The sequence below is a fragment of the Charadrius vociferus genome, unplaced genomic scaffold (genome assembly GCF_000708025.1).
Source record: "Charadrius vociferus isolate BGI_N301 unplaced genomic scaffold, ASM70802v2 scaffold163, whole genome shotgun sequence".
NCBI lineage: Eukaryota > Metazoa > Chordata > Aves > Charadriiformes > Charadriidae > Charadrius > Charadrius vociferus.
This window is the reverse complement of record NW_009648332.1, coordinates 12,949,645-12,963,791: the sequence shown is the minus strand read 5'-3', so window position 1 is coordinate 12,963,791 and position 14,147 is coordinate 12,949,645. Positions and strand designations below refer to the sequence as shown.

General features: G+C 38.6%; 1 protein-coding gene across 1 annotated transcript in view; it reads left to right on the top strand.

Moving 5' to 3' along the window:
* The window catches only part of LOC104286160 (15 kDa selenoprotein), a 30,653-nt gene extending 16,768 nt beyond the window's left edge, over positions 1-13,885 (top strand). The window contains 2 exon segments of the mRNA XM_009884722.1: positions 10,332-10,381; positions 12,875-13,885. Coding sequence (XP_009883024.1) covers positions 10,332-10,381; positions 12,875-13,006 — 182 coding nt within the window. The 3' untranslated portion in view covers positions 13,007-13,885.
* Positions 13,886-14,147: the final 262 nt, after the last annotated feature.

Below are 14,147 nucleotides of genomic sequence, written 5' to 3'. Positions count from 1 at the left end.
TTGGGTGGAACAGTGGCAAATGCTTTGCACAAGTCCAGGTAGATGATGTCAGTTGCTCTTCCCGTATCCGCCAACGCTGTAATGCTGTCGTAGAAGGTCACCAAATTTGCCAGGCACGATTTGCCCTTAAGGAAGCCATGTTGGCCGTCACCGATCACCTCCTTATTTTCCATGTGCCTTAGCAGTTTCCCAGAGTATCTGCTCCATGATCTTGCCAGGCACAGAGGTGAGACTGACCAGCCTGTAGTTCCCCGGATCTTCCTTTTTCTCCCTTTTTTAAAAATGGGGGTTATGTTTTCCGTTTTCCAGTCAGTGGGAACTTCACCAGACTGCCACGACTTCTCAAATATGATGGATAGTGGCTTAGCAACTTCATCCACCATTTCCCTCAGGACCTGCATAGGAATCTCATCAGGTTCCATGGACTTGTGCACCTCCAGGTTCCTCAACCTTCTTGAACCTCTTTTCCTACAGTGAGCTGTTCCTCATTCTCCCAGTCCCTGCCTTTGCCTTCTGCAACTTGGACGGTGTGGTTAGAGCCCTGATCACTGAAGACTGAGGCAAAAAAGTTGAGTACCTCAGTACCACCCTGTCCCAGGTGACCAGGTCTTTCATTTCCTTCCTGAGTGGGCTCACGTTTTCCCTAGTCTTCCTTTTGTCACTGACATACCTGTAGAAGGCATTCTTGTTGCCATTGATGTCCCTGACCAGATTTAACTCTATATGGGCTTTAGCTTTCCTAACCTGATCCTTGGCTGCTCAGACAATTTCTCTGTGTTCCTCCCAGGCTACCTGTCCTTGCTTCCACCCTCTGTAGGCTTCCTTTTTCTGTTTGAGATTGTCCAGGAGCTCCTCGTTCATCCACGCAGGCCTCCTGGTGGTTTTGCCTGACTTCCTCTTTGTTGTGATCTCATGGTCACTGCAGCCAAGGCTGCACTTGAGCTTGACGTTCCCCACCAACCCCCCCTTGTTGGTGAGAACAAGGTCCAGCATGGTACCTCTCCTTGTTGGCTCCTCTATCACTTGGAGATGGAAGTTATCATCGACACATTCCAGGAACTTCCTGGATTGTTTATGCCCTGTTGTGTTGTCCTTCCAACAGATACTGGTGTGGTTGACGTCCCCCATGAGGACCAGGGCATGTGGACGCGAGGCTGCTCTTATCTGTCTATAGAGGGCCTCATCCTCTTGGTCTTCCTGGTCAGGTGGCAGCCCCCACTGTAACATCACCTGTCCCTGCCCTCCCTTTAATCCTGACCCATAAGCTCTCAGTTGGCTCCTCATACACAGGCAGAGCTCCGTGCACTCCAGCTGGTCATTGACGTAGAAGGTGACACCCCCTCCTTGTCTCCCTGCTTGTAATTCCTGAAGAGTCTGTATCCTTCCATTCCAACACTCCAATCGTAGGAGCCATCCCACCATGTCTCCATGATGCCAATTAAATCACAACCTTGCAGGCATGCGCGTGTCTCTGACTCCTCTTGATTGTTGCCCATGCTACGTGCGTTTGTGTAGAGGTGTTTAAGTTGGTAGGTAGTTTCCTGGCTGGAGTGGCTAGTGGCTTTATGCTGCATTCCAGGTGCTCTCCTGCTGACCAGGTGGTCTGCTGCAGATCCCCACTGTAACATCACCTGTCCCTGTCCTCCCTTTAATCTTGACCCATAAGCTCTCTGTCAGCTCCTCATCCATCCCCAGGCAGGGCTCCATACACTCCAGCTGGTCCTTGACATAGAGGGCGACACCCCCTCCTTGTCTCCCCTGCCTGTCCTTCCTCAGGAGTCTGTATCCCTCCATTTCAACATTCCTGTCATAGGAGTCATCCCACCACATCTCAGTGATGCCAATTAGATCACAGTCTTGCAGGCATGCATGCATCTCTAACTCCTCTTGTTTGTTCTCCATGCTATATGTTTTTGCATTGAGGCATTTAAGTTGGGTCCCCAATGAATCTAGCTCCCTGGCTGGAGTGGCTATTTTTCCTTTATGCTGCATTCCAGGTGCTCTCCTGCTGACCTGCAACCCTTCTCCAGGTTTTGGGCCTCTGTTATTGGTATTGGCATAATATATGACTTTTCCTACTACAGGGGTGTGAGGAGGTTAACTTTTTTAGCATGGAAGTCCGTATTATCTCCATGACCATTCAAATTTAGGAAACATAAAAAAATTCCCAACTGTTGTTGTCCATTCACTCAGCTTCTTCATGGCTGTGCATTTTGTAACGGTTAAGCGCTCTTTTGAGCTATAGGTTTCAAGGAAAAGGTCAACCTCTTAGCCTGACTCCAGCCTGTGTTATGTCCGCAGGTATTTTCATGTGTAGATCCTAAAAGGGAATGGCCCTCAGTATCTACTGTGTGCGCACCATGAAACATGTTCCAAAAGCTTACAGTACAAAAGGAAAAACTTGAAAATTTTCAAGTTTTTTTTCCTTTCAATCCTTGGTTGTCTAAACCTGCTCAAAGATTTACATTCCATTAATCATATAGCTTGCTTTTTTAAATGACTGAATAGATTCCAGTAGTTCTTTGGTAAGTTCCCTCTTTTGACTAACAGTTCTTTGTTGGTACAGTAAGGAGAAAAAAAGGACTGACTAGCGCACTTAAAGATCACCAATTTCTGCAGTTACCCAATCTAAATTTATCTTGACCAAATTTACTGCTAGGGTAATAAAACAGGTTGGAAGATGGGATACATTTCAAGACCATATTTATAAATTTTAAAAAAGCAGTAGAATACACTCTTCCAGCTAGTTGTTTGTCCTCACATTAGTATTAATTTCAGAATACTTTTACTTAGATTTTCCCCTTGATTTTAAGTTACAGTATTTAATGTCTCCATCTTAAGACATTAATATTCAAGAAGTGGTTTTATTTCAGCTTTTCACTTCGATGATTGCTAAGGAAGTTAGGTTGCCTGAAGGTCATGCTGCTGCTTTTGAAGCACTGTCTTTGTAGGCTTCATTGAACTGTGTAGCCTGTCATTGACAGTGTCTCACTGCAAATAACTGATTCCTTTCCCATAGCTTCTGCTAGGATTTTGTTGAGGTTCTGTTTTGGTTTTTTTTTTTCTAGAATATACACAAAAGGGTACCAGTAATTGCAAAACTGTGTATGTATTAGAATTACATGGAATGGTTTGTTAGTTCCATATCTGGCCATGAAGTCTTCACCTTTAAGTACCTGTGTAAATTGTTTTGTCACTTGGCTTATTCCCACAGACTTGATTTGTCACTGACTACTTCTGGATTATATTTTATTTGGCCAAATGATACAGTGGTTTTTGGTTTTTTTTTATAATGAGATTCACATCTTAAAATAGTTAAGGGTTAAAATCTGTTGAATTAATAAAACCTTGTAAAAGTTACACAGTAAGGAAGTTACACAGTTGGAAAAACCTGTGTGGTGTTTGTCGTTACAAAATTAAATATTCTATAGTCCTTCTGTATCCAAATTTCTATCAAAATTACTGGTTATATAATTTTTAGCTACAAATAGATGCTGAATACACCTGTGTGCCTGAAATGTGAGAATCATTACATATGGAATATATTTATAGGCAAAGAAGTGACAAGTGATGAAAAAAAAAAATCTAATCCTCAGCAAGATTAACTCAATATTAAACTGAATGTTATTCTCAGTAATATCACAAATATCACAAAAAATGCTTTTGTGAATATGGCCAAGGATGTCTATTATGTTTTCTAAATACAGGTTCTTGTGATAAGTCAGGTAATAGACGACATTTCTGTCTCTTAAAGTTCAGTACTGAAATATTTTTCCTGTTAAGTTTCCCTTAAAAATAAATTGCTCCATTATAAACGCTGTACTGTAAAATTAATTCCTATATTACATATATTTTGAGATTGTTCTGTACAAAACTGTTTTAAATATTTGTCATTTAAAAGCACTCCATCAAAGTACAACATTGAAAACATAAGTGACAAGATTCATATATGGAGGAGTATCTTATTATATACCAGGTAATACAGAAAATTTGACAGTTTTTGGCTGACATCCATAAAACTAAGGCTCTGAAATGCAATAATAAATTAGCTGGGCCAGTGATTAATCTAGTATATTTGTTTTAAGTTGACTTTTCAGGGGCAGCCGTGTTCTGTTCATGATGAGATAGGAGATCAGTGTCTAGACTCCTACATTCTTTCCAGTTTGTTTAACAAAAACTGATTTAGGCTGGGTTTTTTCATTGAACATTTCTTTCATATTTCTCTGCATTCTTTCTGTTCACCAGTAGAATAACTCTCACCTCTCTCTGTGTGACTCTCTTAGTTAAGAAATGGATGTGCTCGCAGCAGATCTGTTACAGAAACAAGGTCCTTAATCCTTGAACTCATGCAGTATGCAACTACATTAGATCCTCTGACCTCAGAGTCCGTAAGCACTCTATTATATTGCCCAAGTTCTGCAAGTGTGATGAGGATTCTTTTTAGCTACTAAAATGTAATTTGTTATGGGATTGTATTTTTAGGTAAGGTCACTTATTTCCTGGTTATTTTAATCTGTAATTCTTAAATACTGGTGAAAGAAAGTTAGAAAGTGATATTAACCTTAAGTCTTGTATTGGTAGAAATGTTAGTAAAACTCTTGCTGAGAAGTGTAGGATATTGTAGTGGGAGACACGCATTGCTTTATCATAATCTTTTGTTAACAGATAATACAGAAACTAAAACAATACTTCAGGAATGTCTGTTGCCCTGCTGCTTCTAGAAAGTACACTGTCTTTGATTTTTTGTGAAGTTTCTTCTTGAGGCTTGATTGGAGCTCTGTCTTGGATTTGCTTTTGAAAGTGTGTGGTGCTTTGTATAAAATCATGAACAGCTGCATTGTAACTTGATTAATAGACTACAAATAGTAGTTATGGATGTGGCATATTTTTAAATTCTTATCTCAAACTGAGGTCCCCAAAGGGTAAAGAGCTATAGCCATTAAAATGTAAAGGAGTGCTTGATGTCTGCTGTAGTTCTGTCTTTTTGCTGGGCCCTTGCGGTATCTTTTGAAGCAGGCTCATGCAATCTTCAAAATTGCAGAGCATGTATTTGTCCCCAAAACAAATTATTAAAGAGTCTGAGGAAAGAAATGAATGCTTTTGGTTTTCCTGTATTCCCAGTGATTTTTCACATGCACATTTTTAGCAAATATTGCCAGTTGTCTTAGCATTGCTTAGATATTTGTGACGTAATTAAATGTTGGGTTTTCCTGTCTTCAAAAGATATAGCTCTGCTACTCTCTTGGTTTGGTTCCTCTTCTTTTCCATAGGTTTAATGCTTGATAATTAGCAATGCCTCAATAAAACCATTGTTAAATTCCAGTTCATTTCAGGTACAAAATGGTGAAGCCCTTTTTGCCGTTTTTTATGTACAAATCTGTGACATTCTTCAAAAACTTGTTTCTAATATTATTTTTTTTTACTTTCAAACTGCTTGTGTCTAGTAATTCAGGGCCAAGTGAAGCAAACTACCCTGTATTGCATTGGTTTATGCTAAGTAATACTACATTTGCATTCTGTTTATTGAAATCAACTCAGAACAACTATTTATAGATAATTTTAGATGTACTTTAATCGTCCTCTTGTGTGTTAGTATTCACTTCAGTTATTTCCTACAACACATTTTGTATACATTTAGTCTTTCTTACTTTTGAGTTTTAAAAATCAGTTGTATATGCTGCATTGAGCTGCATGAAGTACCATGCTACCGTTTAATAAAATGTAAGTCTTTTGAAAGATGGTAATAACTCATGTGCTTCCTATTGCTAATTCAATGTGTGAAACACTTAAATGCATCACAAAAAGACTTTAAATATTTCTGTAAAAATAGATCATCCCTTATGCTAATTCTGAGACATTCCTCCTTACTCATGAATGATGATGGAAGCATTCCTTTCTGATGTGCTCTTAGAGCACTAACAATCTTTTGCCCTGATCACGTAATGGGCTCTTTTTGGTGTAATACCGAGGGACAGGAGGGCTAGTCACCTTCATGAAAAAAAGTATGCTGTTCAGTGCACAATGAGACTTATCTGTAATATGAAGCTGTGTATCTGTACGCAGCATCAAAAGTTTAGAAGAAGCTAGAGTGTTCTGTTTACTAGAAAGATAGCATAAACTGAGAAGGGTATCTCCAGTTTAAAAAGTTGGATGAATCCCCATGGGCATACATAGTCCTCCTAAGTGTTACAATAGTAAGCAATGGAATAAATCTAAACTCAAAGTACAGCTTTTTAAATAACAAAAGGATTAGAAGTTTGAACAAGTGGACTTTTCCGTTACTGGCAGCTACTTAATCACATTAGATTCTTGCTAGAAGACATGCTGTAGCTTACCAGGAGGAAAAATTGTGCAGTAAAAATTTATTGCTGACCTTGTGCTGAAGATTTGACTGGTTCTGACTTGTGCTTTTCTGCCATTAACATCTGAAACTGATATAATAGAGACAATAAGGTTTTTTTAATCTCTTCCAGGCCTTTCTGATTTGAGGCCACTGTGATCCATCTGATGCATGTAGAGACAGAGAAGGTTAAAAATTCTGGTCTGTGTACGTAGTTACTTGAAAAGTAGTGTGAGATTTTACTACCATTGTATATTGGCTCTCATTCAAGTTTTAAGAGAGAATTTTAATTTTTTCTCAACATCATTTTGTATTTTTTCAGTTACGGATCAAGCAGGAGATCTTTGCTCCTAAAGCAGGAATCTAAATAATGTGAATATCCTCGGTATGTGAATGTAGATATCCTCGGTAGTCTGGATCATGCCCTTAATATATAACAGTAGGTAGTCAACTCTGTTTACAAAGAAGTTATGCCTAGCATATAGACCTGCAACTCTGCGTGGAGAGATGTGGCATCATGTCCGTTTTGGGTCAAGAAACTTTCTTATAGTACATCCTACTGTACCTCAGAGAACAGCGCAGGTGTGTGCATGTATATATACAGACTTGCTGTTTGGGCATGTGATTCTTAGCTTCCTCAGTAATCTCCATTTAGGACTCTATGCTAATTCCAGCAGACTAGTTTTCACAGACTTTCTCGAAACAAAGATGTGTTACATATCAAAACAATGTGACATTATAACGATAGCAGTGAGTTTCTCTGTTTTACTGTGTTCATAGGCAGAGGCTGCTCTTAGGTCTTTAAAAGCACTGTTCAGCATTACCTCTTTTTGTAAAACACTTTGGTGCTGAGCAGGCTTTAAAATGCTCGTACACACCTGATCCTTTTCTCTGACCTTTTAGTTGCAGTTGATTGCATGGCAATCAAGTCTGCTCTGTAGGCTCACCTCAGGGTTGCCTTCAAACGGAAGGCATATGCTTTGGTGTTGCACATGCTTTATAAGAGCATAAGGTGAAGTGATTTTCTTAACGTTATGTGAAAGGACAGTTGCAAAGCTGGCAGTAGAACAGCTCTGACTTCTAGTCTGGTGTTTAATTCACCGGAACACAGTGTCGTGGCACTAAGCTCAGAGTTCATCTTAGGGAAGTCAAAATGGAAAATGCCTTCCTTGCTCACCCATGGTTGGATTATATAAATGTTTGTTTCTCTGCAGTATAATAAGCTGCTACAGGGAGAGGAAAATGGGGTGATAGCTAGGATTTTAGTATTCAGCATGGAACTATTAAATGGTGGTGTAAAGATGTGCAAGTAGCCTTCAGACATAGGATCATAGGAAGCAACAATGTCAAGGTATAGAAGGGAAACTGTTGGGGCAGTACTGAAGGTTGAGCATGTGCACCACATTATACGATAAGCAAGCAGCCACGTGTCCCAAAATGTGCACTGTCGCCACATCTGGCTTCTTAACCCCATCATTTTCATTCAAAGGCTGTTTATTCAACCTAGGGCATGGTTTTGTGGAAATAAAAATGTGTTTGATGGGATAATCTGTATTTTTAATGCAAGTCACTGTATTAGTTTCTCACTCTAGCTTCCAAAATTGAGAATATAAAAATTAAGTTTTTTGTACAGTGAGTGTTTCTTTGTTGCATTGCAAATTCAAGTGATTAATGCAGAAAGTTACTATGATCAGCATTAGAAATAAATATGCTATTAACAGAAAATGATTTTGTCCCAGCTGTCTAAAATTCCAGGAAAAATGTTCTGTAGTGCTTCAGCTTTCAGAAGATTTAGACATTTGACATTGATACAAGTGTGTAATAACTACTTTTAAAGCGACAAAATGTAATACTGCCTATAGAATGCTTTCTTCTTCCACCTAATTCTGTTCCTGTTCTATGCGAGCTTGTTCAGCCCAACACTGCAGCCAGAGAAGAGCCACTCGTACAAATTAGCTTTCATGTGTCACTCAAATAACAAATCCGCACACCTGTTACAAGCTTGCAGTGCTGTAACCTGAGTTAACCTCCAAAAGCTTTTCTTTAATACAGTGGAGTTCCACAGTTCAGATTTGCTTCTGAAACTTTATCCATTTTACTATGCTCTTACAGTTTTCTTTAAGTTTTGCAATTAAAGTTACCCACTGTACTGACTGCTTCTTACAACCTCCTTTTCAAATGAAGCCCTAGAGACTGATTTCAGCTTTAGATTTAAATTGAAAAAAAATGTGGAAAAATTCCCCATGAAATAGTTCAACATGCTGTGGACTTAACAAAGGGTAAGAAATATCTTTGCCACTTTTTTGCACGTTACTGTTGGTGACAGCCAAGACAACTAACAGGTCACAAGGATGTGGGAAACACTGGAAAATTACTTCTTTGTGAGTTTAAATCAGAATTGAACTGCAGCATGTGAGCAAGTACTGGTTATTTAATGCTATTTGAAATTGTTATACAAGTACAGCTTACAACGTGGCAGTAGTGTATAGTTCTATAGAAAGAACGAAAACAAGCCTTATTTTCTTCAGGGGTCTGTTATATCTGGCAGCTTATTGGGCCATTGGTATTTTTTGACTTGTTTATACTGTGTAGTGGTTGGTGCAGCAGGCACAGTGTATGATTTTGATCTGTACCAGGAGCACAGTGGAAGAGGGAAGAAAATAAATGCCAGTCTGTATATGCATACTGAGAAAGTGTTAAGGTAACTGTCTACAGTAATATAAAGCTAGGTATAAAGATGCCACGGGACATCTTTACAATTACTGAGGAAAGCACTACACTTTGTGAGGCAGTATGAAACATTAGTCCTGAGGTTGCACTCATCTCCATGCACCGGCTGGATGCAGTGCAATTTCTGAGAGGTTCATTGTTGTCTAACCTTGAAAAAGTGGCTTTAATACGCAGCTAGTACCTTTGTAAGAGTCAGTCCGTACTGACAGGGTTCATCTTTGGGGAGACTCTACTGACATACTACGGGAGTGTCCTGAATCCACTTAACGGCAGTACAGATACTAAATTCAGCCTTTAGCTTGACCTGAATGTAAGAAGGAGGAATGAAGACTGCTATTTTCTAAATAAATTTTAAATACTTCTACAACTTGGACGTTCATTAGGCTAAAGTGTTTGGAAGTAGGGGATTATGCTCACCCTTTGTCCTGAAGTAATTTGTATCGTCTTTTCTTTTTAAAGTTAATGTTAACACAAGGCCTGGGTTGTACTGTTAGGGATACAGGGACTATGCTGCTGTAATGCTTACAGTGGTTGCTGTTTGCAGACTAGCGGGTCAGGCGAAGAATTGTTCATCAGCAGCCCACCCCAGACTCGAACTTCTCTCCGTGTAGCTACGTGCAGGCCATAGAGTCCATCTTGAAGCTGATTGCCTTTAGGAATGTCAAGAGAAGAGGATATACCAGCTTCTCTTTTTGTTTTCTGTTGTTGTTTCCTTGGTGGTTTTTGACATGTGATCTCAGAGATCTCTGCAAGACAAGGTTGTCCGTCTTGTTTGCAAGAATAACACCGCTACTCACAGTTTCCTCTGTGCCCTTTCACCTGCAGTGCTGCAGCTTGTGTGGAGTGTGCTGATGGGGATATGTGTTGTATTTAGCCTCCCTCACAAAGCGTAGCTTCAGCCAGATTTTGATCGCTCTTAACGCTTTTCCTCACATTTGCGTATCACAGCAGCATATGGGCCAGTCTACTGAAGACTGTCAGTTGTACACGCAGATAAACTGGTTTAGACAGTTGCGGTACTGTCTGAGGAAAATCCAAGCAGATATAAAGCTTGTTTGGAATACTAGCAAAAATGGGGTGTTCCTTAGGCAGAGTAGGTTAAGTATTATTAATTTTGTGAGGATATTAAGAATTTTAACACTAAAATATCTCCTAAAGTATCATGCCAAAAGAAATAATTCAGGGAATATTATCTTGAATGTAAATCTGCTTTATGCAAGTGGAGAAGAGTTTAATTCTTTTTCTTTTCTCTAAACCATAGCTTTTGTCAGGAGCGATAAGCCAAAGCTCTTCAGGGGACTGCAGATCAAGGTGAGTAGTTGCCTTTTTTATTTGGGAGGTTAGGAACGAATAAGCTTGGTGGAGACAGTCCTTCTTTGGGTTGTTCCTTATTTGCTGATGAAGTAATCTTTTAGCAGAGGACATATATTAGCATTGCCAGTATAAATCTTTACAAGTTCCTGCTGCTAATATTAATTGGGTTATTGCTGGGTAACTATTTGGTACCAATTATTTGGTGGTGGTGGCTTGGTTTTTGGTTTTTTGGGTTTGTTTTTTGGGTTTTTTTTTGTTGTGGTTGGTTGTTTTTAATCCAAGAAAAAATATACTGAAACCTGTAAGTAATAGCAGATGGCAAAAGAACGTGAGGAATGCTTGCATTCTGTCTTTACTCTGTAGATATCTTGGATTTACTCAAGCTTATTCTGCCATAGTTTCCTTTTTTCCTGTTCTGGTCTCCCCTCCTTTTCTGATGGAGCTGTCATTTCCATACATTCAATGATTCTGAGATTCTTCTCCTCCCTCTCAGAATTTCCTTGCTGAGTTCTGTGATTCTGTTTTTCTTTATAGTCTTCAAACATCTAGCTCTATACTGCATATACTGAATGGTGTTTCTTACGACTTGCATATATGCAAAGCTGCATAAGCTTCACTGCCTTAAACTCAAACAGTTCTTTGATTTCAAGATCTAGTGGAAGACTTCACCTTCCTCTTATAATCCTGTGTGAACTTAAGCGTACTTCACAGATATACATCTTGATTCTCACATCTTGTGCTTCCATCTCTATTCACCAAATGGCACCATCTGGAATCACTTCATGGCGATGCATGGCTGCAATAAGTGATTTGTCTTCTCAGCAGCAGATTCCATCTAAAACAGATTTCCTCTGTCTGTCTCATGCATTCGTGTCTCTGTGTCCTCCAACTTCTTTCAAAAGCTTTCTCTCCTTCTGCATGTCTGGCTGTTTCATTTTTATCTTAAACGTCGAAGATGTATTGAACATCAAAGCAGTCTAGATTACAATTGGTACAGAGCACTACCAGAAAAAAAATTAGTGCAAATGGATCTGGTATTTATTTTACAAGACTTTTGGAAAACAGATGCCACTAGCTTCATTAAGTAAAACCAACTAGGTTAGCTCAGTAGGGTAAAGTAAAATACTCTTGGGAAAATCTTTCCATAAACTTAAATGGTTAGAGCTTTCTAATTCTGTTAAAAGCTTTTATTCGCATTACATATTTTGTGAGTCTTCAGAAGCATTAAAGTGTTATGTTACCAGCAAAGCCTGGTAGGCACAGATACAACACAGTAGGAGAGAATGTGATTATGTTAGAAATTGATAGTAGAGCTGTTGAAGTGACTGGAAATTTCTGAAATGGTAAAAAGGCTATTGATTATATGAGAAAAATCATTCAGCTGCTTGATTCAAAAATCCAACTTCAGTAACTTAAAACAGCTGAAGTAGAATACCGTCTTTCAAAGCTAGGCTTATGGTACTGCTTCCCTGCATATGCATTAGCTTCTGAAGTGGGCCAAGAACAAGAAGTAGATTTTCCTCAAACACACACACACACACACACACCCACACACACACACCCCTCTTCATTTGACTTGTTCCTCCACTTTCCTTTTCTTGACATTAAATGCAAGTCAGAAGTCTGAACTGAAGTTGTTTTTCTACCTATTTTACTTAAGTCTGTTCTGGACCTCAAGATAAATATTTACTGCTCTTAAATTAACGTGTGTTAATTTCTGTGAAATGAGGCATCTTTGTCCCTTATGATTCCTCTTTTCTCCCACCCTCATTCCTTAGGACTAGGCAAGAAAGCATCTAATCCAGAGCTGCAAACACTGGCCAACTGCTGCTGGTGGAGCGTGCAACCTACAGTACCTCTCTGTCTTTAAATCTTCAGTGTGGTGTCTCCCCTCTTACTGGTTCTTCCTTTGCATACAGACATGCACACAAACTCTACCTTTGAGTGTCTACTTCTCCTTTGCATCTGTACAATAGGTGAAAAGATATTGGAGGAGAAGAGGTAGCAGCATAGGACAGAACAAGCTGAAAGGCTGCTTTTTTTGTTTTTTGGCTCAGTTTTTTGTTTTTTGGGTTTTTTTATAGACCTGTTTTCTTCAAGAAAAGTAGAATACCTCGTTAAACTCTGTAGTAATGAAATTCATAAAATCAATAAAATACTTGGCTCTGGAATATTTATGGCATTGAGCATTGTCAGGAACAACCAAGCTTGTCTTTGGGTTTGGGGGGTGTTTTTTTTTTTTTTAAGAATTCTAAGCCTTAAAAAGCCAAAGCTTAGGTTGATTTCTTAGCACAAATTGTATTGCCAAAGTTTGCCCAGAATAGTCTGATTTAATGTAGTGCTCTGTTCTTAATTATTCATACTTCATGGTGTCACTGTTTGGACTTTTTACTATTCTTACTTTGACATATTTTTAACTGATTTAAATCAGTTGCCAGGGGGAGTGTAACAGCCCAAGGTAACTGACTTTTTTTTTTCCTCCCCCTGCAGTATGTGCGTGGTTCTGACCCTGTACTAAAGCTGCTGGACGACAGTGGGAACATTGCAGAGGAACTGAGCATCCTCAAATGGAATACAGATAGTGTGGAAGAATTTCTAAGTGAAAAATTAGAACGTTTGTAAATCATTGTTTTCAATCCTCTTTCCTTTTCATGTTTTTTCATGGTAATCTTCTCAGATGTAGTATGCTACAATTGCAAAAACATCCTGCTTCAACATTAATTTTAAGATATCTGTTATGCTGTACTAAATATCTTGTAATTAGAAGGGGAAGCTTCAACACACATATCTGAAAAATTGACAAACAGAATAGCTTGTCTTAATATATTTCAGCTCTTAATGTATTTATCACTAACAAAATGCTTTGCTTCTAAGTTAATTATGCAAATACGAGTTTGTTATAATTGGACCTGTTTTTTACAAATACTCTTAAAACTCAAGAGCTTCAAATAATTGAAATGATTACCATGCTTTTTGTTTGCTGCTCCTTCGTAAGGAAGTCAAAACTGAATGCAATGTACTAGCTCCCAAAGAAACTTGACTGCTAACGCCCTCCTCTTTTTTTTTTGTATTTGAACTATCCTTTTTATAGAAGCATTGTTTACAGTGAGTATCTAGTTCACAGGTTTTGAAGCTGATGGAGGAACTCATGCTCTGGCACTGTGAAACATTTAGTAAGTACACTTTAGTGAAGACTACATAGAAAACCTCTGAGGTGTATGGAAGTCAGATGTCAGGTGTGCTTTACGTTAAGTGTTTTGCTTCAGAAAACATGAGATGTAAGTCTTGAAAAACCTTTCCTTCTAACCCTCACAAGTTTATTGGAAGTCTGTTTATCAAATGAATTTATAAACTGTTCTTTTAAAATGTGTAGTTTTCTTTCTTAGTTGAAATTTATGTGAACAGGGAATATAGACAATATATATGGTACTGAGTCAAATCCATTATGACTTGTCAGGTTTTTTTCCACTTAGAGTGAATAAATACGGTAAGCAAGAATAATGTGTTTTTTTTTCTGAAGTCTAATTAGCAAATAAGTCTTCCCTTTAACTACTTCATGCTTGCCAGTTTTTGGTTGGATGGGTGTTATACTATGGCCTGAATTGGAACTTAGTTTTTCTTTCCATATACAGTTTTGTATCTTGAGAAATTTCTGTACAACTTACAGATTTTATTCCCAACTTTTGAGGAAAAAATCATCAGCTTCATAGCAGAACAATAAACTTGGGACTGAGACTACATGAAATTATCAGAAGTAATACAC